The sequence below is a fragment of the Leptodactylus fuscus genome, chromosome 4, assembly GCF_031893055.1.
Source record: "Leptodactylus fuscus isolate aLepFus1 chromosome 4, aLepFus1.hap2, whole genome shotgun sequence".
In the NCBI taxonomy this organism is placed as follows: Eukaryota; Metazoa; Chordata; class Amphibia; order Anura; family Leptodactylidae; genus Leptodactylus; species Leptodactylus fuscus.
Window position 1 is genome coordinate 5,265,688 of NC_134268.1, and position 24,156 is coordinate 5,289,843.

General features: G+C 54.3%; 2 protein-coding genes across 2 annotated transcripts; one reads left to right on the top strand and one right to left on the bottom strand.

Annotated features, from left to right (window-relative positions):
• Nucleotides 1-254: 254 nt before the first annotated feature.
• Nucleotides 255-13,950, bottom strand: DGAT1 (diacylglycerol O-acyltransferase 1). The gene is made up of 17 exons (XM_075270023.1): nucleotides 13,758-13,950; nucleotides 10,379-10,466; nucleotides 7,263-7,303; nucleotides 6,472-6,557; nucleotides 6,338-6,390; nucleotides 6,139-6,244; nucleotides 5,600-5,728; nucleotides 4,997-5,071; nucleotides 4,817-4,920; nucleotides 3,362-3,400; nucleotides 3,107-3,148; nucleotides 2,885-2,929; nucleotides 2,699-2,811; nucleotides 2,552-2,617; nucleotides 1,597-1,684; nucleotides 1,372-1,434; nucleotides 255-1,300 (listed from the first exon to the last, which is right to left on the bottom strand). The coding sequence occupies exons 1-17, from the start codon at nucleotides 13,883-13,885 to the stop codon at nucleotides 1,154-1,156; spliced, it is 1,413 nt and encodes a 470-aa protein (XP_075126124.1). The 5' UTR covers nucleotides 13,886-13,950; the 3' UTR covers nucleotides 255-1,153.
• An 80-nt stretch (nucleotides 13,951-14,030) lies between these two features.
• LOC142201112 (TBC1 domain family member 20-like) lies at nucleotides 14,031-23,639 on the top strand. The gene is made up of 8 exons (XM_075271940.1): nucleotides 14,031-14,079; nucleotides 20,211-20,399; nucleotides 21,345-21,425; nucleotides 22,142-22,328; nucleotides 22,405-22,506; nucleotides 22,584-22,725; nucleotides 22,806-22,990; nucleotides 23,183-23,639. Exons 1-8 carry the CDS (start codon nucleotides 14,031-14,033, stop codon nucleotides 23,412-23,414), a joined length of 1,167 nt encoding a protein of 388 aa, XP_075128041.1. The 3' UTR covers nucleotides 23,415-23,639.
• Nucleotides 23,640-24,156: the final 517 nt, after the last annotated feature.

The window sequence follows — 24,156 nt, forward strand, 5'->3', positions numbered from 1 at the left end:
CACAAGATGGATGATGTGAGCAGTGACCGGCCAGCGGGGCGGAGGCAGTGCTACCAACTCCACATCACACCATGGAGAACCTCCATCTAATCCCTCCATTCAGCATTGTATGTGTCGTGGATTCTCTGACTCTACAGGGGACGGCTGTTATCGCCTCCTCACCCCCCACGCTGACTCCTTCCCTCTGACTACAGGATCAGCCTGAAGAGGACAGTCTGACATTTGCCGAGGAATAAATGAATTTTCACCGACACTTGAAAACAAATAACTTTAATTTCAGCATTTTCAAAACTCGTTTCACTCAAATGTGAAAAAATTGGAGATCAACACCCAAAGCGAGAGGAAGCGTTCATCCACCAGAACATACCATTACAAAAAAAAGTCAGGGCGGCGCTCTGGCCACACCAGGGAGGTCACCTCTACAAACAGGACAAGGCCCATGGGAGAATCCCCATACACAGCACTAACCCTACAGAGGTGAGACACTGGACATCAACTGTAGGAGCAATGTACCAAGGGTGATGGGTTCATGGATGATCAGAAGGGGTCAACCATCAGGAGCAGCCACCCGTCACCAACCCAAAGTGTAGCAGAGGTGACAACTCTAAACAGATGTGCAAAAAAAAAAAACCTGACTGCAGCGCTGTGCGAACAGACTCCTAACGCAACCTGAGAACATGGAGTCGGAGTGGCCAGTACCAACCGTTTATCGAGCAGTAGAGTGGATTGTACCATTTAGTGCATTGATCATCAGAGGAGTGCAAATGGATGACAAGAGGACAAGGATAGTTCTTAGTCACCAGGACGGATGTACCAAATACTTAGGACGGGTGGGAGTGAGGGACAGAAAAGTGTCAATGACTTGGACGGATTTTCTCTGAGCAGCAGCAGACAGAAATGTAGGATGTAAGGTTACTGTAGGCGGACGGACGAAGCCGAGGCTCTGGGGGCAGAATGATCAGGAACAGAAGGCATTGTGGGAAGAGTAATGTGTTGGAGGAGGGGGCGTCTGTCCTTCGTGAAGCCCCATTACAACCCTAAATCCATAAAGATCGAGAAAATGGGAAGAAGAACTTCATGAAGGCATCATCCAGAGCCGGCTCCTCCAGTCACAAGTTGTGGCTCAGTCATCTCTGTGGGGCACTCAGGAGGTTCACGACCCCATCCCGTGGTTCAGTATGTAGTAATCATGCACATACATAAGCACCGCAATGGGCTGCCCAATGATGAGGGAGATCCACACCGCCGCGTTGCCGTAGTTTCCTCGTAGAAACCGACTTACAAACCAGGCCAGAGGGATCTACAGAGGAGAACATGAGATCAGATCAACAGACCAAAAGTAGAGGAGAGGTTGTGAAGAATTCTACTAACCTGTGACATCATCCCCATAAACGCCCACAGACGGAACATCTTCAGGGGGACACTGACCAGGTACTGAGGAGAACAAAGACCAGATCTGCATTAGAGCTTGGCCAGGAGAAGACCCACCTGTCACTACAGCATTGGGGTCCTCAGACCCTCGAGCAGGACTGCTGACTACCAGCCCATGGACTCCGGCCTGCAACACATTGCTTCATGATATCATTAGATTCTAACCTCATGGAAGAAAGCCGAGGCAAAAAAGACCGCCGTCTGTGCCGCCCACTTGGGGACGCCGCGTCTCATCATCGGCTTGTAGAAGTGTCTGAAAGATAGAAATAGGCAGATCCAAGTACGGCCATGGTACAGGTATGGCTGAATAGAAAGCATTGCTCCATGAGAGTTCAGACCGCTGCAGATGTTCTGGAACTTACATCATCATCATGATCATCAACAATCATGAAGTGAGCTCAATTCAGACAGGCAGTGGTCCAGCTGTGCTAAAAGTCCATTACCATAATGCATCCCCGCCCCACCATACTCTCACCTATCCCTACCGCTCTATCCACTGACCGCCCCACCATACTCTCACCTATCCCTACCGCTCTATCCACTGACCGCCCCACCATACTCTCACCTATCCCTACCGCTCTATCCACTGACCGCCCCACCATACTCTCACCTATCCCTACCGCTCTATCCACTGACCGCCCCACCATACTCTCACCTATCCCTACCGCTCTATCCACTGACCGCCCCACCATACTCTCACCTATCCCTACCGCTCTATCCACTGACCGCCCCACCATACTCTCACCTATCCCTACCGCTCTATCCACTGACCGCCCCACCATACTCTCACCTATCCCTACCGCTCTATCCAATGATCGGCCCACCATACTCTCACCTATCCCTACCGCTCTATCCACTGACCGCCCCACCATACTCTCACCTATCCCTACCGCTCTATCCACTGACCGCCCCACCATACTCTCACCTATTCCTACCGCTCTATCCACTGACCACCCCACCATACTCTCACCTATCCCTACCGCTTTATCCAATGACCACCCCACCATACTCTCACCTATCCCTACCGCTCTATCCACTGACAGCTTCTCCATTACTACAGCTCTATACTACGATGTAACTTTCCGCCATCTTGCTAGTTATACTCCACCCCTCATCCTACCTGATGCACCACTTGTGTACGGGGATGTTCCAGTTCTGCCAGAAGTAGGTCACAGTTTCAGAATTCCTGCAGAATAAGAGTAATACTCGATTATCAGAGGTCATGTAGACTGGTAGATGACGAGAACTTCACTCCATTATCACTCACCACCAGTCCCTGTAAAACTCCCGGTCACCAAAACGCATCAACTCAGCCACAAAGTTCATGGAAGAATGGAAGAACCAGTAGAAGAAGATCAGCCAGATGAGGTGGTTGGGAACCTGAAAAAAATGGTGTGGTCCATAAACCTGGAGGACAGGAGAAGACAAAGGCAGTGGGGATGAGGACACTCACCGCCAACTTCAGGAGCCGCTCCATCATCCTCGAGTAATCCATGTCCTGGAGAAGAGAAGACCAGAGAAGACACAATGGTTGGAGGACATCACTCATCATCTATATTACAGCGATAGGAGGAGACAGCTGAGACTACAGAGGTTCAGGGCGTGGAAGAGACGCCGTAGTCGAGAGGTAAAGATGTCCTAATATATAATGGGCCAAGAAACGTCTTCAACTCACCCGAAACGGTTTCATGGAATTCTGGATTGCTGGGACCATCCACTGAAAGGCAATACAAGGGAATGAGCCATAATGCAAACCCTCAGCCATACAACACGGCTCTACTACAGGGATATACTAGCCCTGACTATCAATCCCACCGATTCCCTCACAAGAGATGGCCCAGCAGTTACCCACACAAGAGACGGAGACCTCCACCATCAAATAGAGGAGTAACCCAGAAGCCCACCGTGAGAAGAATTGGGATCAACTCACCTGCTGGATCAGACCGACCAGGAGCTGCATGATGAACAGCTGGAGGGAGGAGAAGAGTCGTCAGAAAGGGTCCAAAGACGGGACGGGTGGCGCAGACAGGCTGCAGTGACAGGAGACAGGCGGGTGCGATGGGGACAGGTGCAGTGGCAGGTAGGTGCGATGGGAGACAGGTGCAATGGGGGGTAGGTGCAGTGGCAGGTAGGTGCGATGGGGGGCAGGTGCAGTGGCAGGCGGGTACAATGGGGAACCAGTGGAGTGGCAGGCGGGTGCGATGGGGCAGGTGCAGTGGGCAGGTAGGTGTGATAGGGACAGGTGCAGTGGCAGGCAGGTGCAGTGGCAGGTGGGTGCGATGGGGGACAGGCAGGTGCAGTGACAGGTGGGTGCAATGGGGGACAGGTGCAGTGGCAGGCGGGTGCGATGGGGACAGGTGCAGTGGCAGGCGGGTGCAATGGGGGACAGGTGCAGTGGCAGGCGGGTGCGATGGGGGACAGGTGCAGTGGCAGGCGGGTGCAATGGGGGACAGGTGCAGTGGCAGATAGGTGCAATGGGGGACAGGTGCAGTGACAGGTGGGTGTGATGGGGGACAGGCAGGTGCGATGGGGGACAGGTGCAGTGGCAGGCGGGTGCGATGGGGGACAGGTGCAGTGGCAGGCGGGTGCGATGGGGGACAGGTGCAGTGGCAGGCGGGTGCGATGGGGGACAGGTGCAGTGGCAGGCGGGTGCGATGGGGGACAGGTGCAGTGGCAGGCGGGTGCGATGGGGGACAGGTGCAGTGGCAGGCGGGTGCGATGGGGGACAGGTGCAGTGGCAGGCGGGTGCGATGGGGGACAGGTGCAGTGGCAGGCGGGTGCGATGGGGGACAGGTGCAGTGGCAGGCGGGTGCGATGGGGGACAGGTGCAGTGGCAGGCGGGTGCGATGGGGGACAGGTGCAGTGGCAGGCGGGTGCGATGGGGGACAGGTGCAGTGGCAGGCGGGTGCGATGGGGGACAGGTGCAGTGGCAGGCGGGTGCGATGGGGGACAGGTGCAGTGGCAGGCGGGTGCGATGGGGGACAGGTGCAGTGGCAGGCGGGTGCGATGGGGGACAGGTGCAGTGGCAGGCGGGTGCGATGGGGGACAGGTGCAGTGGCAGGCGGGTGCGATGGGGGACAGGTGCAGTGGCAGGCGGGTGCGATGGGGGACAGGTGCAGTGGCAGGCGGGTGCGATGGGGGACAGGTGCAGTGGCAGGCGGGTGCGATGGGGGACAGGTGCAGTGGCAGGCGGGTGCGATGGGGGACAGGTGCAGTGGCAGGCGGGTGCGATGGGGGACAGGCAGGTGCAGTGGCAGGCGGGTGCAATGGGGACAGGTGCAGTGGCAGGCGGGTGCAATGGGGGACAGGCAGGTGCAGTGGCGGGGGCAATGGGGCAGGCGGGTGCAATGGGCAGCAGTGTAAATACAGTTTAATTCCCTTTTACCATCTCAAACAGTCGTCTGAGCAGGAACCTCTTGCGAATTCTGGCAGAACGCGGAAAGTTCAGCTCGTAGCAGAGAGTAGGGGCGAGTATGAAGTAATACATATCTGAGGGATGAAGAGATGTCGGGTCAGTTCTGGGCGCACTGCACGGACTGTACAGGGGGCAGCGAGTATCACCCACCTCTGTGCCTCAGATTCCCCGGATACGTCACCTCCGGCTTCCCAACATCCCCATTGGCTTTCTTCATTAGAGGGGCTGAAAGACAAATGTATAAGAGTCACCATGTAAGGGTGGTGAGGCACATAGACCTTATAGAAGACACAGGCCGGACCCCAGGGTCACGTGGGGCACATATAGACCTTATAGAAGACACAGGCCGGACCCCAGAGTCACGTGGGGCACATATAGACCTTATAGAAGACACAGGCCGGACCCCAGAGTCACATGGGGCACATATAGACCTTATAGAAGACACAGGCCGGACCCCAGAGTCACATGGGGCACATATAGACCTTATAGAAGACACAGGCCGGACCCCAGAGTCACATATAGACCTTATAGAAGACACAGGCCGGACCCCAGAGTCACATGGGGCACATATAGACCTTATAGAAGACACAGGCCGGACCCCGGGGTCACATGAGGCAGATATAGACCTTATGGAAGACACAGGCCAGACTCCGGGGTCACATGGGGCACATATAGACCTTATAGAAGACACAGGCCGGACCCCGGGGTCACAGGTCACGGAGGACAGTATGGTCAGAGTCAGTAGGTTCTCACCAGACTGAGTGCGGCTGAGGGCCCGGACCTGCGCTCGCCTCCGCTCCCGGCACCATAAGTTCACGTCCTTATAGGAGAACAGCTTGAGAAAGAGGATGGTGTAAACGGTGAGAGAGAAGACGGCGCCCACTGCAGGGAGAAAATGGAAATACATGTGGGGTAAACTGCCAGCCAACGGATACAGAAGCGGAGTCTACCTTACCCTCAAACACGGCCCACCAGGAATACACCCCCCCCCATACATGGCCCACCAGGAATACACCCCCCGCATACATGGCCCACCAGGAATACACCCCCCCCCCATACATGGCCCACCAGGAATACACCCCCCCCCCCCATACATGGCCTACCAGGAATACACCCCCCCCCCCCATACATGGCCTACCAGGAATATGTTCTCTACATACACAGTCCACCAGGAATGACCATATCCCCCCCAAATATGGTCCACATGCATAACCAAACCATCCAACACGATACACAGCCCACCAGGGATCAGCCCCCCATATACTTCTACCCCTTCTTTCTGGCATCATTACCTGGGGTTATGGAGGGCACAGTGAAGACGACCAGCACAGGGACGCACAGGATGGCAGAGAGGATGAGGGAGTACAGGAACAGCCCCGCACGCTCCGGAAAGCTTCCCTGTGGGGGACACACAGACTAGTCAGCTCCAAGTCCTACTGCCCCCCCAAGTCTGACTGATCCGGAGACCACCACCCATTACACGGCACTTACTGATGCCAGGCGCCGCTCCAAGTGCAGGGACCCCAATATGAAGACGTTGGATGCTGCGGGAGAAGGAAACAGTCAGATCAGGAGTGAGGGGGAACTGGCAGCAGGAGGGAAACCATCAGCATGTATGAACTCACCAAGCACCAGGCAGAGAGACGGCCAGCTGTAGGGGTCCTTAAGGAACAGTGACACCACCTGTATGGGGTCCACCAATATCCCATACCTGCAAGACCGAAGAGGTAGGGGCGGTAATACCGGAAGGTGACCAGTGAGAGTATATACACAGTATATATAATACCCCTCAGTGCCCCCCCATACAGTGTATGTATATATATATATTATATATATATATATATAATACCCCTCAGTGCCCCCCCACATATATATATATAACCCCTCAGTGCCCCCCCACACAGTATATATATATATATATATATATATATATATATATATATATATATATATATAATACCCCTCAGTGCCCCCCCACATATATATATATATATATAATACCCCTCAGTGCCCCCCCACACAGTATATATATATATAATACCCCTCAGTGCCCCCCCACATATATATATATATAACCCCTCAGTGCCCCCCCACACAGTATATATATAATACCCCTCAGTGCCCCCCCACACAGTATATATATAATACCCCTCAGTGCCCCCCCACACAGTACATATATATATAATACCCCTCAGTGCTCCCCCACACAGTATATATATAATACCCCTCAGTGCCCCCCCACACAGTATATATATAATACCCCTCAGTGCCCCCCCACATATATATAATACCCCTCAGTGCCCCCCCACACAGTATATATATAATACCCCTCAGTGCCCCCCCACATATATATAATACCCCTCAGTGCCCCCCCACACAGTATATATATATATCTATATTGCTCTTCTGCACTTACTTAATGATGTTCTCCAGGAAGAGGCGAGCGTTCCCTAAAACCTGAAAGATAAGAAGAGAATGGTGTGAGGGACACCCCATGTCACATGACTATGACAGTATTCACCCCCTCCTTCCAGAAGTCACATAGAGACGGTGACAGAACATGGAGAAGGACAAGACACTTGACATGACTACAGGTAGTCTGTAACCATGGCGACATGTGGCTCTGCAGAGAAGCTGTATACACAGAACGGGAGGAGATTTACTGATGAGATTCATTAATTTTATGGCAGATAAATTGGTCCTGACATCCCAGCACCATTCCCCGGCCCCAGTCCTGACCTCCTGATATAAATCTCCCTTTATTACCCTCCTCTGACCTCCCCCCCCCCCCCCACCAGCCGATCATGTGACTGAGCTGATAAGTGCGGACTCTGACCCTCGGCACTGATAGGAGCCCCTCCCTGTGGTTATCAGGAGACCTTCAGGGTCAGGAGACACCAACACATCTACAGGATCTAATCTGGAGTAAGTTACAGAAAATCTGCACAGTGTGAACGGAGGTGGAAACAAAATTACCTGACCAGACCCCTTCACGTAAGGGAAGGACGAAAGACTCACCCCACCCCAAATTGTCATATAGAGACCCCCCCCCCCCCAGTGATGATACGTAGACCCCCGGTCCTCTCCTCTAGTGATTAAACACAAAATCGAGCAACTAGAGGACTCCCTCCAGGACAGCTCATTCTGGGAGACCTGGCACCACATGGGCACAAAGCCCAAGAAAAACTCTCTCCACATCCAAAATGGCAATATCTGGCTCAACTACTTCAGAGGTCTCTACAAAAACATCCCAGAAGAAGAACTAACTCCAGAACAGCAACAGATAATCACCAAACTGAGGGACATGGAGAAAGTCATCAAAGACTTCCAGAACCCTCTGGACTCACCAATCACCATAAAAGATATACAGGAAAGAATTGCCCTGCTGAAAGGCAAAAAGGCCAGTGGCCCTGACGGCATCCTACCAGAGATGATCAAATACAGCCCTCCAGCAATACACGCGGCACTGGCAAAGCTATTCACCCTCGTGCTCAATGCTGGACACTTCCCCGAAGACTGGAACAAAGGGCTCATAACCCCCATCTACAAGAATGGGGACCAATATGACCCCAACAACTACAGAGGGATCTGCGTCAGCAGCACGCTGGGGAAACTGTTCAACAGCATCATCAATAACAGAATCCTCACCTTCCTCACACAACATGGGGTCCTCAGCAAGAGCCAAGCAGGGTTCATGCCAAACCACCGCACCACAGACCATATCTACACCCTGCACAGCCTCATCAAGACGCACGTCCACAACACCAGAAGAGGCAAGATATTCGCCTGCTTCGTAGACTTTAAGAAGGCGTTTGATTCAGTATGGCACCCAGGCCTACTCCTAAAACTCCTAGAGAGTGGAATAGGAGGAAGAACGTACAACGTCATCAAGAGCTCCTACACCGGAAACCAGTGCAGTGTGAAGGTGAATGGGAAAAGGACAGCATACTTCCAACAGGCCCGAGGGGTCAGACAAGGCTGTAGCCTGAGCCCAACGCTCTTCAACATCTACATCAATGAACTGGCTACAGCCCTGGAGGCCTCACCAACCCCAGGCCTCACCCTGAACAATCGAGAGGTGAAGTTCCTGCTGTATGCCGATGACCTCCTACTCCTGGCCCCCACCGAGAAAGACCTCCAAGAAAGCCTGTCAGTGCTGGAAAAATTCAGCACCACATGGGCCCTACCCATCAACCAGAAGAAGACCAAAGTCATGGTATTCCAGAAGAAGGGCCACAATAAAGCCTCCACCACCTCACAATTCACACTGAACGGCTCCACACTGGAGAAAACCAACAGCTACACCTACCTGGGGCTGGAGCTCAGCCAATCAGGAAGCTTCAAAGCAGCAATAGAAACCCTGAAAGCAAAAGCCTGCAGAACCTTCTACGCCATCAGAAGACAACTGTACCACCTCAAACCACCGGTGAGGGTCTGGCTGAAGATATTTGACGCAGTCATCTCCCCGATCCTTCTCTATGGCAGTGAGGTTTGGGGTCCAGCCACCTACCCAGACCAGTCAAGGTGGGATTCCAGCCCAACAGAGAACTTCCACCTGGAGTTCTGCAAATACCTGCTCCATGTCCATCGCAACACCACCAACATGGCCTGCAGGGCAGAGCTAGGCAGACTCCCCCTATGGCTCACCATACAGAAGAGGGCGCTAGCTTTCCAGGCACACATCCAGGAGAGCAAGCCCGACTCCTACCACCACCAAGTCTGGCTAAGCCACCCGAGCAAACCAGACATTCAACAACCAAACAACAGCCAACCACCAAACCAAAAACACCAACAGATGATAACCAAGGCCGAAATAAAGGCGACCACAGAGGCAAACAGAGAGCGGTACATTGAAGAATGGAGAAACTAAATAAATAACTCCAAGAAACTCACCAATGTGTACCAATCCCTACAAAGGGACTACACCATGGCCACCTACCTGGAGAGAATACGCCACCCCAAGCACAGACAGACCCTGAGCCGATACAGACTGAGCGCCCACAACCTAGAGATAGAGACGGGGCGATACAGACAGACGTACAAGCCACGGGAGAAGAGACTGTGCCAGCACTGTGACCAGGGGGCCCTAGAAGACCAGACCCACTTCCTGCTACACTGCACCAAATACTCAGCTGTGAGGGCCGTCTACTACCAAAGACTCTCTGCCCACATCCCAGACTGGGAGAAGAGGAAACTCTACATCCTACTGGGAGAAGAAGAGGCCACTGTGGAGATCGCTGCCCAATACGTGTCCAGCTGTCACCAAACCAGAGGAAGATGAGACTCCACGGACTGTTATATTTATCCCAATACACCCGCCCCACCCCACCCCCCCCCCCCCATATAGCAGTCACCAACGAAGAGGGAGATGAGACTCCACGGACTGTTATACCCCAAAACACCCCCCCATACCCACATGCCCAAAACAAGAACGACGAGACCCCAAAGACGCACGTACCTCCAAACCACCCACTCTGTGCCCGCCCCCAGGTTGTGTCTTGTGTATTGCAGAAACCCCCAGTAAGGACTCACCAGCATGATCACACACCAGTTCAGGACCCCCCGGTAATTGCTGTATCCGCTGGCTGAGCTGAGAAGAGACTCCTGCAGCTTGTGACATCTGTGGGGAAAGTAAGTAGGATGATGGGAGTGATACATTGTGTGTGATATAGAGATTAGAGTGTCAGCTCCTGGGGTCAGGGATGATGGGAGTGATACATTGTGTGTGATATAGAGATTAGAGTGTCAGCTCCTGGGGTCAGGGATGATGGGAGTGATACATTGTGTTGAGGGGGAGTCAATGAAAGAAAAAGGAAACCTTTTGATGAACATACATCCTGCTGCTCTGGGGGTGTCTCCCTGGTAGGGGCCCCTCGCTCTGGGGGTGTCTCTCTGGTAGGGGCCCCTCGCTCTGGGGGTGTCTCTCTGGTAGGGGCCCCTCGCTCTGGGGGTGTCTCTCTGGTAGGGGCCCCTCGCTCTGGGGGTGTCTCTCTGGTAGGGGCCCCTCGCTCTGGGGGTGTCTCTCTGGTAGGGGCCCCTCGCTCTGGGGGTGTCTCTCTGGTAGGGGCCCCTCGCTCTGGGGGTGTCTCCCTGGTAGGGGTCCATCGGCTTTGGGGGCGTCTCTCTGGTGGGGGCCCCTCACTCTGGGAGTGTCTCTTTGGTAGGGGCCCCTGGCTCTGGGGGTGTCTCTCTGGTAGGGGCCCCTGGCTCTGGGGGTGTCTCTCTGGTAGGGGCCCCTGGCTCTGGGGGTGTCTCTCTGGTGGGGGCCCCTGGCTCTGGGGGTGTCTCTCTGATAGGGGTCCCTCGGCTCTAGGGGTGTGTCTCTGGTAGGGGCCCCTCGCTCTTGGGGTGTCTCTCTGGTAGGGGCCCCGGGCTCTAGGGGTGTCTCTCTGGTAGGGGCCCCTCGCTCTAGGGGTGTCTCTCTGGTAGGGGCCCCTGGCTCTCGGGTGTCTCTCTGGTAAGGGCCCCTCACTCTGGGGGTGTCTCTCTGGTAGGGGCCCCTGGCTCTGGGGGTGTCTCTCTGGTAGGGGCCCCTGGCTCTGGGGGTGTCTCTCTGGTAGGGGCCCCTGGCTCTCGGGTGTCTCTCTGGTAAGGGCCCCTCACTCTGGGGGTGTCTCTCTGGTAGGGGCCCCTGGCTCTGGGGGTGTCTCTCTGGTAGGGGCCCCTGGCTCTGGGGGTGTCTCTCTGGTAGGGGCCCCTGGCTCTGGGGGTGTCTCTCTGGTAGGGGCCCCTGGCTCTGGGGGTGTCTCTCTGGTAGGGGCCCCTGGCTCTCGGGTGTCTCTCTGGTAAGGGCCCCTCGCTCTGGGGGTGTCTCTCTGGTAGGGGCCCCTGGCTCTGGGGGTGTCTCTCTGGTAGGGGCCCCTGGCTCTGGGGGTGTCTCTCTGGTAGGGGCCCCTGGCTCTGGGGGTGTCTCTCTGGTAGGGGCCCCTGGCTCTCGGGTGTCTCTCTGGTAAGGGCCTCTCACTCTGGGGGTGTCTCTCTGGTAGGGGCCCCTGGCTCTGGGGGTGTGTCTCTGGTAGGGGCCCCTGGGCTCTAGGAGTGTCTCTCTGGTAGGGGCCCCTTGCTCTAGGGGTGTGTCTCTGGTAGGGGCCCCTTGTCTGGGGGTGTCTCTCTGGTAGGGGCCCCTGGGCTCTAGGGGTGTCTCTCTGGTAGGGGCCGCTCGCTCTGGGGGTGTGTCTCTGGTAGGGGCCCCTTGCTCTGGGGGTGTGTCTCTGGTAGGGGCCCCTTGCTCTGGGGGTGTGTCTCTGGTAGGGGCCCCTTGCTCTGGGGGTGTGTCTCTGGTAGGGGCCCCTGGCTCTCGGGTGTCTCTCTGGTAGGGGTCTCTCGGCTCTAGGGGTGTGTCTCTGGTAGGGGCCCCTTGCTCTGGGGGTGTGTCTCTGGTAGGGGCCCCTGGGCTCTAGGAGTGTCTCTCTGGTAGGGGCCGCTCGCTCTGGGGGTGTGTCTCTGGTTGGGGCCCCTGGGCTCTAGGAGTGTCTCTCTGGTAAGGGCCCCTCGCTCTGGGGGTGTGTCTCTGGTAGGGGCCCCTTGCTCTGGGGGTGTGTCTCTGGTAGGGGCCCCTTGCTCTGGGGGTGTGTCTCTGGTAGGGGCCCCTTGCTCTGGGGGTGTGTCTCTGGTAGGGGCCCCTTGCTCTGGGGGTGTGTCTCTGGTAGGGGCCCCTTGCTCTGGGGGTGTGTCTCTGGTAGGGGCCCCTTGCTCTGGGGGTGTGTCTCTGGTAGGGGCCCCTTGCTCTGGGGGTGTCTATCTGGTAGGGGCCCCTGGCTCTCGGGTGTCTCTCTGGTAGGGGTCTCTCGGCTCTAGGGGTGTGTCTCTGGTAGGGGCCCCTTGCTCTGGGGGTGTGTCTCTGGTAGGGGCCCCTGGGCTCTAGGAGTGTCTCTCTGGTAGGGGCCGCTCGCTCTGGGGGTGTGTCTCTGGTAGGGGCCCCTGGGCTCTAGGAGTGTCTCTCTGGTAGGGGCCGCTCGCTCTGGGGGTGTGTCTCTGGTAAGGGCCCCTCGCTCTGGGGGGGGGTGTCTCTGGTAGGGGCCCCTTGCTCTGGGGGTGTCTGTCTGGTAGGGGCCCCTTGCTCTGGGGGTGTCTGTCTGGTAGGGGCCACTGGCTCTCGGGTGTCTCTCTGGTAGGGGTCTCTCGGCTCTAGGGGTGTCTCTCTGGTAGGGGCCCCTTGCTCTGGGGGTGTGTCTCTGGTAGGGGCCCCTTGCTCTGGGGGTGTGTCTCTGGTAGGGGCCCCTGGGCTCTAGGAGTGTCTCTCTGGTAGGGGCCCCTGGCTCTCGGGTGTCTCTGGTAGGGGCCGCTCGCTCTGGGGGTGTGTCTCTGGTAGGGGCCCCTTGCTCTGGGGGTGTCTGTCTGGTAGGGGCCCCTTGCTCTGGGGGTGTCTGTCTGGTAGGGGCCCCTTGCTCTGGGGGTGTCTGTCTGGTAGGGGCCACTGGCTCTCGGGTGTCTCTCTGGTAGGGGTCTCTCGGCTCTAGGGGTGTCTCTCTGGTAGGGGCCCCTTGCTCTGGGGGTGTGTCTCTGGTAGGGGCCCCTTGCTCTGGGGGTGTGTCTCTGGTAGGGGCCCCTGGGCTCTAGGAGTGTCTCTCTGGTAGGGGCCCCTCGCTCTAGCAGTGTCTCTCTGGTAGGGGACCCTGGGCTCTAGGAGTGTCTCTATGGTAGGGGCCCCTGGCTCTCGGGTGTCTCTGGTAGGGGCCCCTGGGCTCTAGGAGTGTCTCTATGGTAGGGGCCCCTGGCTCTCGGGTGTCTCTGGTAGGGGCCCCTCGCTCTAGGAGTGTCTCTCTGGTAGGGGACCCTGGGCTCTAGGAGTGTCTCTATGGTAGGGGCCGCTGGCTCTCGGGTGTCTCTCTGGTAGGGGCCCCTGGGCTCTAGGGGTGTGTCTCTGGTAGGGGCCCCTCGCTCTGGGGGCGTCTCCCGGGTGTCTCAGTACCGTAGGTCCGCCTCTCCCCGCACTGTCTTGCTCTCCGGTTCTTCCGGGCTGTGGTTCACACTGTGCAGCCTCTGTACCGGCCTCTTCCTCCTGGTCGCCCCGCCGCTGCCTCCCCCGCTCTCCGCCATCTCCTCCGGTCACTTCTGGCCGCGGGTCACTCAGCTCCGTCAGCTCCGGAGACACACTGTCCCCGCCCAATGAGTCACTTCTCCAATCACAGGCGAGAACACTCCTAAGTTTACGCCCCTTGACCAATCATAATTAGCAGGTTCCATGAAAGTCCCTCCCCCTCCTCGGCCAAAGTTTTCATCGATCCGGGGAAGTAACACTAACTTTAGGCCACGCCCACTGTGCCATTGTCCACGCCCACTAACAACTTCCCGCTTTCCTTTCCAAGATACAGACACGCCTCACTATGTCGACACGCCCACTTAGGCCGAACAAGCCAATCATCCATCGCAAGATTTCAAATACATTGCGGTGCATGCCGGGATTTGTAGTCCTGACGTCACTACATCCATGTGCGGAGCGACGACTATTAGGGGGTGGAGCTTACCTGACGTAACAGTCGCGGATTGGCTGAGAGGTTCTGGCGGAAGTTGTTGGCGTAGAGTAATTGATGCCAGATGGTGCAGAATGACGGGAGCCGGGAGAGGAAAGCGGCGGCGGAGAGGCGGCGGCGGCACTGCGGGTATATATATATACAGCTATACCGGAGAACCCCAGTAACAATGTATAGAGGGGAGGTCCGAGTCACTGACCCCAGTAACAATGTATAGAGGGGAGGTCCGAGTCACTGACCCCAGTAACAATGTATAGAGGGGAGGTCCGAGTCACTGACCCCAGTAACAATGTATAGAGGGGAGGTCCGAGTCACTGACCCCAGTAACAATGTATAGAGGAGAGGTCCGAGTCACTGACCCCAGTAACAATGTATAGAGGGGAGGTCTGAGTCACTGACCCCAGTAACAATGTATAGAGGGGAGGTCCGAGTCACTGACCCCAGTAACAATGTATAGAGGGGAGGTCCGAGTCACTGACCCCAGTAACAATGTATAGAGGGGAGGTCTGAGTCACTGACCCCAGTAACAATGTATAGAGGAGAGGTCCGAGTCACTGACCCCAGTAACAATGTATAGAGGGGAGGTCCGAGTCACTTACCCCAGTAACAATGTATAGAGGGGAGGTCCGAGTCATTGACCCCAGTAACAATGTATAGAGGAGAGGTCCGAGTCACTGACCCCAGTAACAATGTATAGAGGGGAGGTCTGAGTCACTGACCCCAGTAACAATGTATAGAGGAGAGGTCCGAGTCACTGACCCCAGTAACAATGTATAGAGGGGAGGTCCGAGTCACTTACCCCAGTAACAATGTATAGAGGGGAGGTCCGAGTCATTGACCCCAGTAACAATGTATAGAGGAGAGGTCCGAGTCACTGACCCCAGTAACAATGTATAGAGGGGAGGTCTGAGTCACTGACCCCAGTAACAATGTATAGAGGGGAGGTCCGAGTCACTGACCCCAGTAACAATGTATAGAGGGGAGGTCCGAGTCACTGACCCCAGTAACAATGTATAGAGGGGAGGTCTGAGTCACTGACCCCAGTAACAATGTATAGAGGGGAGGTCTGAGTCACTGACCCCAGTAACAATGTATAGAGGGGAGGTCCGAGTCACTGACCCCAGTAACAATGTATAGAGGGGAGGTCCGAGTCACTGACCCCAGTAACAATGTATAGAGGGGAGGTCTGAGTCACTGACCCCAGTAACAATGTATAGAGGGGAGGTCTGAGTCACTGACCCCAGTAACAATGTATAGAGGGGAGGTCCGAGTCACTTACCCCAGTAACAATGTATAGAGGGGAGGTCTGAGTCACTGACCCCAGTAACAATGTATAGAGGGGAGGTCTGAGTCACTGACCCCAGTAACAATGTATAGAGGGGAGGTCCGAGTCACTGACCCCAGTAACAATGTATAGAGGGGAGGTCTGAGTCACTGACCCCAGTAACAATGTATAGAGGGGAGGTCCGAGTCACTGACTCCAGTAACAATGTATAGAGGGGAGGTCTGAGTCATTGACCCCAGTAACAATGTATAGAGGGGAGGTCCGAGTCACTGACCCCAGTAACAATGTATAGAGGGGAGGTCTGAGTCACTGACCACAGTAACAATGTATAGAAGGGAGGTCTGAGTCACTGACCCCAGTAACAATGTATAGGGGGGAGGTCTGAGTCACTGACCCCAGTAACAATGTATAGAGGGGAGGTCCGAGTCACTGACCCCAGTAACAATGTATAGAGGGGAGGTCCGAGTCACTGACCCCAGTAACAATGTATAGAGGGGAGGTCTGAGTCACTGACCCCAGTAACAATGTATAGGGGGGAGGTCTGAGTCATTGACCCCAGTAACAATGTATAGAGGGGAGGTCTGAGTCACTGACCCCAGTAACAATGTATAGAGGGGAGGTCCGAGTCACTTACCCCAGTAACAATGTATAGAGGGGAGGGCTGAGTCACTGACTCCAGTAACAATGTATAGAGGGGAGGTCTGAGTCACTGACCCCAGTAACAATGTATAGAGGGGAGGGCTGAGTCACTGACTCCAGTAACAATGTATAGGGGGGAGGTCTGAGTCATTGACCCCAGTAACAATGTATAGAGGGGAGGTCCGAGTCACTGACCCCAGTAACAATGTATAGAGGGGAGGGCTGAGTCACTGACTCCAGTAACAATGTATAGAGGGGAGGTCTGAGTCACTGACCCCAGTAACAATGTATAGAGGGGAGGTCCGAGTCATTGACCCCAGTAACAATGCATAGAGGGGAGATCTGAGTCACTGACCCCAGTAACAATGTATAGAGGGGAGGTCTGAGTCACTGACCCCAGTAACAATGTATAGAGGGGAGGTCTGAGTCACTGACCCCAGTAACAATGTATAGAGGGGAGGTCTGAGTCACTGACCCCAGTAACAATGTATAGAGGGGAGGTCTGAGTCTCTGACCCCAGTAACAATGTATAGAGGGGAGGTCTGAGTCACTGACCACAGTAACAATGTATAGAGGAGAGGTCTGAGTCTCTTACCCCAGTAACAATGTATAGAAGGGAGGTCTGAGTCACTGACCCCAGTAACAATGTATAGAGGGGAGGTCCGAGTCACTGACCCCAGTAACAATGTATAGGGGGGAGTTCTGAGTCACTGACCACAGTAACAATGTATAGGGGGGAGTTCTGAGTCACTGACCCCAGTAACAATGTATAGAGGGGAGGTCCGAGTCATTGACCCCAGTAACAATGTTTAGAGGGGAGGTCCGAGTCACTGACCCCAGTAACAATGTATAGAGGGGAGGTCTGAGTCACTGTCCCCAGTAACAATGTATAGAGGAGAGGTCTGAGTCACTGACCCCAGTAACAATGTATAGAGGGGAGGTCTGAGTCACTGACCCCAGTAACAATGTATAGAAGGGAGGTCTGAGTCACTGACCCCAGTAACAATGTATAGAGGGGAGGTCTGAGTCACTGACCCCAGTAACAATGTATAGAGGAGAGGTCCGAGTCACTGTCCCCAGTAACAATGTATAGAGGAGAGGTCCGAGTCACTGACCCCAGTAACAATGTATAGAAGGGAGGTCTGAGTCACTGACCCCAGTAACAATGTATAGAGGGGAGGTCTGAGTCACTGACTCCAGTAACAATGTATAGGGGGGAGGTCTGAGTCACTGACCCCAGTAACAATGTATAGAGGGGAGGTCTGAGTCACTGACCCCAGTAACAATGTATAGAGGGGAGGTCTGAGTCACTGACCCCAGTAACAATGTATAGAGGGGAGGTCTGAGTCACTGACCCCAGTAACAATGTATAGAGGGGAGGTCCGAGTCACTGACCCCAGTAACAATGTATAGAGGGGAGGTCTGAGTCACTGACCCCAGTAACAATGTATAGAGGGGAGGTCTGAGTCACTGACCCCAGTAACAATGTATAGAGGGGAGGTCCGAGTCACTGACCCCAGTAACAATGTATAGAGGGGAGGTCTGAGTCTCTTACCCCAGTAACAATGTATAGAAGGGAGGTCTGAGTCACTGACCCCAGTAACAATGTATAGAGGGGAGGTCCGAGTCATTGACCCCAGTAACAATGTTTAGAGGGGAGGTCCGAGTCACTGACCCCAGTAACAATGTATAGGGGGGAGTTCTGAGTCACTGACCACAGTAACAATGTATAGGGGGGAGTTCTGAGTCACTGACCACAGTAACAATGTATAGAAGGGAGGTCTGAGTCATTGACCCCAGTAACAATGTATAGAGGGGAGGTCTGAGTCATTGACCCCAGTAACAATGTATAGAGGGGAGGTCTGAGTCACTGACCCCAGTAACAATGTATAGAGGGGAGGTCTGAGTCACTGACCCCAGTAACAATGTATAGAGGAGAGGTCCGAGTCACTGTCCCCAGTAACAATGTATAGAGGAGAGGTCCGAGTCACTGACCCCAGTAACAATGTATAGAGGAGAGGTCCGAGTCACTGTCCCCAGTAACAATGTATAGAGGGGAGGTCCGAGTCATTGACCCCAGTAACAATGTTTAGAGGGGAGGTCCGAGTCACTGACCCCAGTAACAATGTATAGGGGGGAGTTCTGAGTCACTGACCCCAGTAACAATGTATAGAGGGGAGGTCCGAGTCACTGACCCCAGTAACAATGTATAGAGGGGAGGTCTGAGTCACTGACCCCAGTAACAATGTATAGAGGGGAGGTCTGAGTCACTGACCCCAGTAACAATGTATAGAGGGGAGGTCTGAGTCACTGACCCCAGTAACAATGTATAGAGGGGAGGTCCGAGTCACTGACCCCAGTAACAATGTATAGAGGGGAGGTCCGAGTCATTGACCCCAGTAACAATGTATAGGGGGGAGTTCTGAGTCACTGACCACAGTAACAATGTATAGGGGGGAGGTCTGAGTCACTGACCCCAGTAACAATGTATAGAGGGGAGGTCCGAGTCACTGACCCCAGTAACAATGTATAGAGGGGAGGTCTGAGTCACTGACCCCAGTAACAATGTATAGAGGGGAGGTCTGAGTCACTGACCCCAGTAACAATGTATAGAGGGGAGGTCTGAGTCACTGACCACAGTAACAATGTATAGAGGGGAGGTCTGAGTCACTGACCCCAGTAACAATGTATAGAGGGGAGGTCTGAGTCACTGACCCCAGTAACAATGTATAGAGGGGAGGTCTGAGTCACTGACCCCAGTAACAATGTATAGAGGAGAGGTCCGAGTCACTGACCCCAGTAACAATGTATAGAGGGGAGGTCTGAGTCATTGACCCCAGTAACAATGTATAGAGGGGAGGTCCGAGTCATTGACCCCAGTAACAATGTATAGAGGGGAGGTCCGAGTCACTGACCCCAGTAACAATGTATAGAGGGGAGGTCTGAGTCATTGACCCCAGTAACAATGTATAGAGGAGAGGTCCGAGTCACTGACCCCAGTAACAATGTATAGAGGGGAGGTCTGAGTCACTGACCCCAGTAACAATGTATAGAGGGGAGGTCCGAGTCATTGACCCCAGTAACAATGTATAGGGGGGAGTTCTGAGTCACTGACCACAGTAACAATGTATAGGGGGGAGGTCTGAGTCACTGACCCCAGTAACAATGTATAGAGGGGAGGTCCGAGTCACTGACCCCAGTAACAATGTATAGGGGGGAGTTCTGAGTCACTGACCCCAGTAACAATGTATAGAGGGGAGGTCCGAGTCACTGACCCCAGTAACAATGTATAGAGGGGAGGTCCGAGTCACTGACCCCAGTAACAATGTATAGAGGGGAGGTCTGAGTCACTGACCCCAGTAACAATGTATAGAGGGGAGGTCCGAGTCACTGACCCCAGTAACAATGTATAGAGGGGAGGTCCGAGTCACTGACCACAGTAACAATGTATAGAGGGGAGGTCTGAGTCACTGACCCCAGTAACAATGTATAGAGGGGAGGTCTGAGTCACTGACCCCAGTAACAATGTATAGAGGGGAGGTCTGAGTCACTGACCCCAGTAACAATGTATAGAGGGGAGGTCTGAGTCACTGACCCCAGTAACAATGTATAGAGGGGAGGTCCGAGTCACTGACCCCAGTAACAATGTATAGAGGGGAGGTCCGAGTCACTGACCACAGTAACAATGTATAGAGGGGAGGCCTGAGTCACTGACCCCAGTAACAATGTATAGAGGGGAGGTCCGAGTCACTGACCACAGTAACAATGTATAGAGGGGAGGTCTGAGTCACTTACTGGTATCTGCATGGAAACAACTGACTGGGCTTTTCTTTAAAAAATAAAGAGATTTCTAAGTGACCTGAAGCTTTTGATCGGTAGTGTAGGTATATAGTATATATATATATATATATATATATATATATATATATATATGGCGGTGTTCAGTCCTTGTGTTCTCTTCTTACAGGGTGGAGTTTGTCTTGGCGTAAGCAAAAGCTTGTCCAGATTCATGAAGCTCTGACCTGTGACCCTGTGGACGTGGAGACTCTGAGGGAAGCGGCGGTTAGCGAGGGCGGGCTCCTCTGTCAGGAGATTCGACGCAGGGTGTGGCCGAAACTCCTCAATATCAATGTTTATAGTCTAGCCCCCAAACCAGGTAAGTCCCCAAGTGATCCCTCCGCTGTGATGACACGTAATAATGGTCATGCTCAGTAATGGTCAGATTCTGCTGTCTCCATAGAGATCTTTCCTATGTGATGGGCTGGATTGACTTACTAATGTTTATGTACAGGGAGGGGACTGTGACACCTATACACTTTTATAGAGAATGTTGTGGGCATGCTCTGTGTCCTGTACAAGGAGGGGGAGCAGTGACTGTCGCCTATACTCTTCTATAGAGAATGTTGTGGGCATACTCTGTGTCCTGTACAAGGAGGGGGAGCAGTGACTGTCGGCTATACACTTCTATAGAGGATGTTGTGGGCATACTCTGTGTCCTGTACAAGGAGGGGGAGCAGTGACTGTCGCCTATACACTTCTATAGAGGATGTTGTGGGCATACTCTGTGTCCTGTACAAGGAGGGGGAGCAGTGACTGTCGCCTATACACTTCTATAGAGAATGTTGTGGGCATGCTCTGGGTCCTGTACAAGGAGGGGGAGCAGTGACTGTCGCCTATACACTTCTATAGAGAATGTTGTGGGCATGCTCTGGGTCCTGTACAAGGAGGGGGATCAGTGACTGTCACCTATACACTTAAATAGAGAATGTTGTGGACATGCTCTGTGACATGTGGTGAAGTCCCTGCGCTGGGCCAGAGTCACTGTACCCCTCCCCCATATGAGTTCTTACCTGTCTTTATAACCCTCTTTTGTGTTGATAATGAGACAACTGCTGCAGGAAAATCCTGACCATGTGAACACCATCATAGTGTAACTCTGGATAACCAGACTGACTGCAGGAGGTGAGGGGTTAAACTAGGTCATCCTCCAGTGACTGGAGGTAATCATGGGACCACAGTGACAGTGATGATGGGACTGGAGAACTGTCGGTAGTGGTCGCAACCTTCTATTGTATACATGTCATTATTCCTGTGTCTGTAGGACCCTCCATCCGCTCCAATCACCGAGATTATAACCAGGTGCTGATGGACGTCAGGCGCTCATTCAAGAGGTTCCCCAGAGGTACTTGTAGGTGGCTGGGTGGAGGTCTGCAACTTAATGTTGTTTAAGGTCAGGCCAGTTGGGTGGAGGTCTGTCATGGATGCGTAGGGTCAGGCCAGTTGGGTGGAGGTCTGTCATGGATGTGTAGGGTCAGGCCAGTTGGGTGGAGGTCTGTCATGGATGTGTAGGGTCAGGCCAGTTGGGTGGAGGTCTGTCATGGATGTGTAGGGTCAGGCCAGTTGGGTGGAGGTCTGTCATGGATGTGTAGGGTCAGGCCAGTTGGGTGGAGGCCTGTCATGGATGTGTAGGGTCAGGCCAGTTGGGTGGAGGTCTGTCATGGATGTGTAGGGTCAGGCCAGTTGGGTGGAGGTCTGTCATGGATGTGTAGGGTCAGGCCAGTTGGGTGGAGGTCTGTCATGGATGTGTAGGGTCAGGCCAGTTGGGTGGAGGCCTGTCATGGATGTGTAGGGTCAGGCCAGTTGGGTGGAGGTCTGTCATGGATGTGTAGGGTCAGGCCAGTTGGGTGGAGGTCTGTCATGGATGTGTAGGGTCAGGCCAGTTGGGTGGAGGTCTGTCATGGATGTGTAGGGTCAGGCCAGTTGGGTGGAGGTCTGTCATGGATGTGTAGGGTCAGGCTGGTTGGTTGGCATATGTTCTATGTACACAGATGTTGTATATGCTCCCTCTCCATGACACGGATCCTGTGTGCTGATCCCTTCCCATGTCACTTGTTCTAGGAATGGCGGAGGCCGAGCGTTGCGTGTTACAGGAGCAGCTGATAGACATGATCCTTTACGTCCTCAGCTCACATCCAGAGCTGCACTATTATCAGGGCTTCCACGATGTGGCGGTCACTTTGCTGCTGACTGCTGGCCTCCGATTGGGGACCGCCATGCTGCAGACCCTGTCTACTCATCACCTCCGGTACGTGATGTCATCGCCGCTGTCGCCGCCTTCTGTAGGTTCAGGATGTCACAGGGTTGTCTCTTCTGTCTGGCAGAGATTTCATGGACCCCACCATGGAGCGGACCCGCAGCGTGCTGAGCTACCTGATGCCCCTGATCCAGAGTGAGCGGCCAGCGCTGCATGACTTCCTGCTCAGGTGCGTGGGGTGGGGTGGGGTGGGGGGTATAAGATTATGGCCCGTGGACGGTGAGTGATCAGCGCTGTCCCCTGTAGGTCGGAGGTTGGCTGTATCTTTGCTCTGAGCTGGTTGATCACCTGGTACGGACACGTCCTCAGCGACTTCCATCAAGTTCTCCGGTTATACGACTTCTTCCTGGCGTCTCACCCCCTGACTCCTGTTTATTGTGCTGCTCAGGTACATGGGGGGGTTATTTATGATGCCGCCCTCTGTCTCCCATGTATTACGATCACATGACACATCCGTTCTGCCTGCAGATGGTGCTGATGCGGGAGAGCGAGGTCCTGCAGTGTGACTGTGACATGCCCAGCGTCCATCAGCTCCTGACCAAGATCCCTTTGGATTTCCCCTATGAGACCCTCATCTCTCGTACTCGCAGCTTGTTGCAGGGACACCCCCCGTCTGAGCTGGAGAGGCAGACATCTCTGCAACGGCTGAAGAGGTAGGGGGGGGGGGGATGTTCTTCTGGCTGGGGCAGTGGGAGCGTGGGCCAAAGCATGGTGGCCAGTAGTGACGTGGTCCTGGAGTTCCTCACCACTCCTCAAAAGTTACAAGGGCCTCCCTGTCGTGTCCTTGTGAGTGCAGGATGTTTTGGGGCTCAGCCCCTCTGACTTTCTTATCTTCTGTCTTTCAGCATCTCTGCAGCTTCGTTCCGCTCCCTGCAAATCTCCACTGCACAGCAGCGTCCAGACTTTGTGCTACGTCAGCAGGTGACCCCTCCGTCTGAGGAACTGCCCACCCGCTCTCAGAATACCCTGGTGAAGCTGGCGGTGTGGGGGATCTCTGCCTCCCTGGGGGCTGCAGCTCTCGCTGTGACTCAGACGGCGCTGGAATGGGGACCCGATTTATTGCTGGGACTTTTCTGAGGCTCCGGGGACTGCCAATGAACATTTCATGGACTGGATGATATATAGTGGGTACTGAGGAGGCCCGTGGGGGGAGGGTGGGAGAGGGCCGATAAGAACAGAGAGGAAAGCAGGCAGAAATCGGGAGGAGGCCGGAGGATAACTTGGTTGGGTTAGTATGGGCACAGAACGGGATGAGACCAGTGGGCCGAGGCCTATGGTCTGGGGGGAGCCTCCTCTTTTTCCTGCATTGACACCCCAGCCGCCCGCTCGCCCTCCGCTCTTGCCACCTGGGCTGATCTGCTGGTCAGCTGACTCCTCCACCACTGGGGCGGGGCTTATCATGGTCACATGGTCCTGTAAAATATTTGTGTATTTCATATATGTAAATTTCTCTGTGATTATTTTTTTAGGATAACCTGAACTACCATGAGCTGTGCGTTAGTGACTCCATGTAACGGTGCGATGAGCCGGGCTCTGGCCTCTAGAGGTCGTCCTGGTGTTTTTTGCTCTGATCCTTTTCGCCACCAACCCAATTTGTTTTGTATTTATAGACAATCCATCTAAGTTTATGAAGTGTGAGATACGAGAGTAGTCTGAAAAGTGTCCACCCTCCACATGTAGATGGCAACACTCGGCAACCAAAGTTGGGGAATGTGATCGCGCATGCGTTGCGTTGTACTCACAGAAATTTCAGCCATTTTGCACCAGCGGTTTTTCTTTGACAGTCGTTGTAGTTGATGCGAGTGATTGTGTGACAATG

Coding starts and splice junctions, on each gene's coding strand:
- DGAT1 (XM_075270023.1), bottom strand. CDS start 13,885: ATGGCGGAGAGCGGGGGAGGCAGCGGCGGGGCGACCAGGAGGAAGAGG. Junction 5,072..5,599: donor CCTCAGCCGCACTCAGTCTG/GTGAGAACCTAC, acceptor TTTGTCTTTCAG/CCCCTCTAATGAAGAAAGCC. Junction 2,812..2,884: donor AGCGGCTCCTGAAGTTGGCG/GTGAGTGTCCTC, acceptor CATTTTTTTCAG/GTTCCCAACCACCTCATCTG.
- LOC142201112 (XM_075271940.1), top strand. CDS start 14,031: ATGAAAGTCCCTCCCCCTCCTCGGCCAAAGTTTTCATCGATCCGGGGA. Junction 20,400..21,344: donor TAGTCTAGCCCCCAAACCAG/GTAAGTCCCCAA, acceptor CTGTGTCTGTAG/GACCCTCCATCCGCTCCAAT. Junction 22,991..23,182: donor TCTCTGCAACGGCTGAAGAG/GTAGGGGGGGGG, acceptor TCTGTCTTTCAG/CATCTCTGCAGCTTCGTTCC.